We start from the raw sequence: 3,358 nt of genomic DNA, 5'->3' as shown, positions 1-3,358 counted from the left end.
ACTTGGTTTTGTAGGAGGTTGCTCTCTCCGATCACAAGGCGTCCTTCAATGTGACGAAGAAGGTCATTCGAAAGATGTCACTCAAGAATTCGGTGTAATTGCTTATACAGACATGCCCCGCTGTGTGTTGGATATCACATTCGGTCGTAAAAATTGGAGTTCCGCTCGCAAACAATGATACGGAAACAATTTTCACGGATTTGACCAGAAAAATTGCCATTCTGCAGAGGTGGGCGCCGCTCCATGATTGCGAATCAAAAAGGAGGTGTTTGGGTTCTCCAATTTCCGACTTTACCTTCTTAAAATATTACACCTCGTTGCATATAAACTCCTTGCAATCGTTTGCCGATAATTTATACAGAATTATTTCATTTCGAACATATTCTATATAACATCATAACATCATGTAAGAGTAGGTTTGTTTATTTTTGCCTGAAAGATGAAACATTGTTTTCTCGGGAATGCAAAATTCGAGTATGCACGCAATTATAGCTTGTTTCGCAACCGATCAAATTAAAACTTAAGGATAAGTTAAATATTCCTTCAATCAACAAAATATAAACTAAGTTATCGGCAAAAAGATGGGTGATTTGTTTAGGCCAATTTAGTCTATACGATATAGGCCAGGGATGGCGAACCAGTGACCCGCGGGTTACGAAGTGACCCGCCTCGTGAATTTTAGTGACCGACTTGTAGTTTCAAAAATTTATACTGATTACTATAGGTAGGTTTATCCGGCTTCCAAGAATAAAAAGCAACACAACAGTTAACTTTAAGCCAGATTGCCTGTTGTCTAAAATACAGATTGTTGAGTCAATTGTGAGGCAACAGATATGTTTATTTAAACGTACAACTGATTTGTTGTAACTTTGTTGACGCTGTTCAGTTCCACATATTCATGCGAATCCTTGTTTTCACATGAATTTCATAAAAGCAAGTGCCAGGAAACGTCTCAGCTCAGATATGACTGCTGCGTGTTTTAAACTGAAAACTACCTAAGATTGCAAGACTTACAGAGAAGATGCAGCAACAAGCTTCTGAGCATTGACATTGACGTATAATAAAATATGTGACCCACTTTGTTTTCTTTCCGAATTCTGATATCGTGTATGACCCATTCAACTAAGAAAGTTCGCCATCCCTGATATAGGCTACTATATGTCAACAAAACGCATATGCTACCTGTCAGCCCAAAAGCTGTTGTAGTTAATACGTGTCCAAAAAGATTGTTCTGTTAATATCACTTGTTTAAAAACACCTACAGCACGAGTCAAGCTGAGTAATCGCTTTTCCTGATTTCAGAACAGTTTTGTTTAAGGTTTGTGGGGTTCATTTCAGCTGGTCTCATTGCACCATTTTGTCTCTTATATAACTTGCTTTTTTATAGGATTATAATTATTCTTCTCGTTTGCAGAATTTTATCAAAAAATTACACTAAACACACCAACATTTTTATAAAATGCTTACAGTACTTTTATTTACCCATTAGCCCAGGAGTTCTCAAACGTCGCAGAATAGTTCCGTTCGTGGCTTTTTGTTGTTGTATCAATAAACACAACTTTAATAATAAGATTCCTCATTAACTTTTATTTGCTGGTGCGTCGCAAGTCCAGAAAACTTTTCCAGAGGCGTCGCAACAAAAAAAAGTTTGAGAACCACTGCATTAGCCTATTGGTTTCAAACTTATCGCAGGTGAAAAGCTAAATTAGATTAAATAAAATATGGCAAACACAGATTACCAGTGCATGTTTAAGTCCAAAAGTACTAAACCCTACAAAAAATGTATTTTCGTGTGAAATCTCGGTTTCAAACCCCTCGTGGTCAATGTGACACGTAAAAGTAACAAAATCACTCAAAGTCACCTGGAACTTATAGTGGTCATGTTAAAGTTTTGAAGAATCGTACATTTTTCATGTGACCTGTGTTTGCAAAAAATATTAATTTGATCCAATTTTGTGATCTTGTTTTACGTTATGCGTGTTTCAAGCTATTTTTTTACATGTTTTATAGATTTTGCTTAAGTTTCTGGACAAACTAAACAGTTAAACTTAATTTCAATATGTTTGCTACTGCGTTTCCCCGTTCATTCCTTCAATGTGGAAAACAGCTTGCGCGGAACATTGCATACGATGCTACGCGCAAAAACATGAAAATTAGCACTACCACTAAAGTTATTTGTCAAGGTTTTACTGGAAAACAAGGAACATTTCACAGCAAACAAGCTATTGCATACGGAACCAATCTGGTTGGGGGAGTTTCACCTAAAAAAGCGGGCACCGAACATTTGGGACTGCCAGTTTTTGCTAATGTAAAAGAAGCACGTGATGCAACTGATGCTCATGCTTCAGTTATTTATGTGCCACCCCCATTTGCTGCAGCGGCAATAATGGAGGCAATAGATGCTGAAATACCTCTTGTAGTTTGCATCACGGAAGGCATTCCTCAGCAAGACATGGTTCGCGTTAAGACCAGACTTCAGAGTCAAGACAAGACCAGGTTGATTGGCCCAAATTGTCCTGGCATTATTATGCCTGGTGAGTGCAAGATTGGCATAATGCCTGGCCATATTCACAAACCGGGCAATATTGGAATTGTTTCCAGATCTGGCACTCTTACTTATGAAGCTGTGCACCAAACCACTAATGTTGGACTTGGCCAGACTCTTTGTGTCGGCATTGGAGGAGACCCTTTCAATGGAACCAACTTTGTTGACTGTCTGGATGTTTTCCTTAACGATCCCAGGACTGAGGGAATTCTGCTTATTGGTGAAATCGGTGGCGGAGCTGAAGAAAGAGCAGCAGCTTATCTGACTGAGCATAACCGGGGACCCAATGCTAAACCTGTGGTTTCATTTATTGCTGGTCTTACTGCTCCTCCAGGCAGAAGAATGGGTCATGCAGGAGCTATAATTGCTGGTGGAAAGGGAGGCGCTGAAGAGAAGATTGCAACGCTGCAAGAGGCTGGTGTTAATGTAACGCTCTCCCCTGCAGAGATGGGAACCACCATGATTCAAGAATATACTAAATTTTATGGAGGACGCAAGCATTCACAGTAATTGTTGTGTACATATGTATATCCAGTTTTTCAGCAATAGTGGAATTATTGGTTTGCAAATGTATGTTAATAATTTCATGTTTGGTGTAAGTACTGCAGGGATGTAAAATGAAACGCATATCCTCTCAAAGTTGCTTTTGATTTGTCCTGTTCTCCACATGTTTATGTTTTTTTGTGACAAGAAAATGCCTATATTTGTTCTGTATAAGTTCAGCAAACTACAATATGAATATCTGCATTTGTTTATCTTTTCCGTGGTCATAGGTGTATGTACGTTATGATGATTTAACATAAAATATGTTGA

General features: G+C 38.5%; 1 protein-coding gene across 1 annotated transcript; it reads left to right on the top strand.

Moving 5' to 3' along the window:
* Positions 1 to 1,963: 1,963 nt before the first annotated feature.
* On the top strand, positions 1,964 to 3,318 carry LOC145213768 (succinate--CoA ligase [ADP/GDP-forming] subunit alpha, mitochondrial-like). The gene has a single exon (XM_080082157.1). It carries the CDS (start codon positions 2,060 to 2,062, stop codon positions 3,053 to 3,055), a length of 996 nt encoding a protein of 331 aa, XP_079938283.1. The 5' UTR covers positions 1,964 to 2,059; the 3' UTR covers positions 3,056 to 3,318.
* The last annotated feature ends 40 nt before the right edge of the window (positions 3,319 to 3,358 follow it).

Source organism: Phallusia mammillata, chromosome 2 (assembly GCF_965637545.1).
Source record: "Phallusia mammillata chromosome 2, kaPhaMamm4.hap1.1, whole genome shotgun sequence".
Taxonomy (NCBI): domain Eukaryota; kingdom Metazoa; phylum Chordata; class Ascidiacea; order Phlebobranchia; family Ascidiidae; genus Phallusia; species Phallusia mammillata.
Note: the sequence above shows the minus strand (reverse complement) of the source record. Positions and strands in the feature narration are given on the sequence as shown.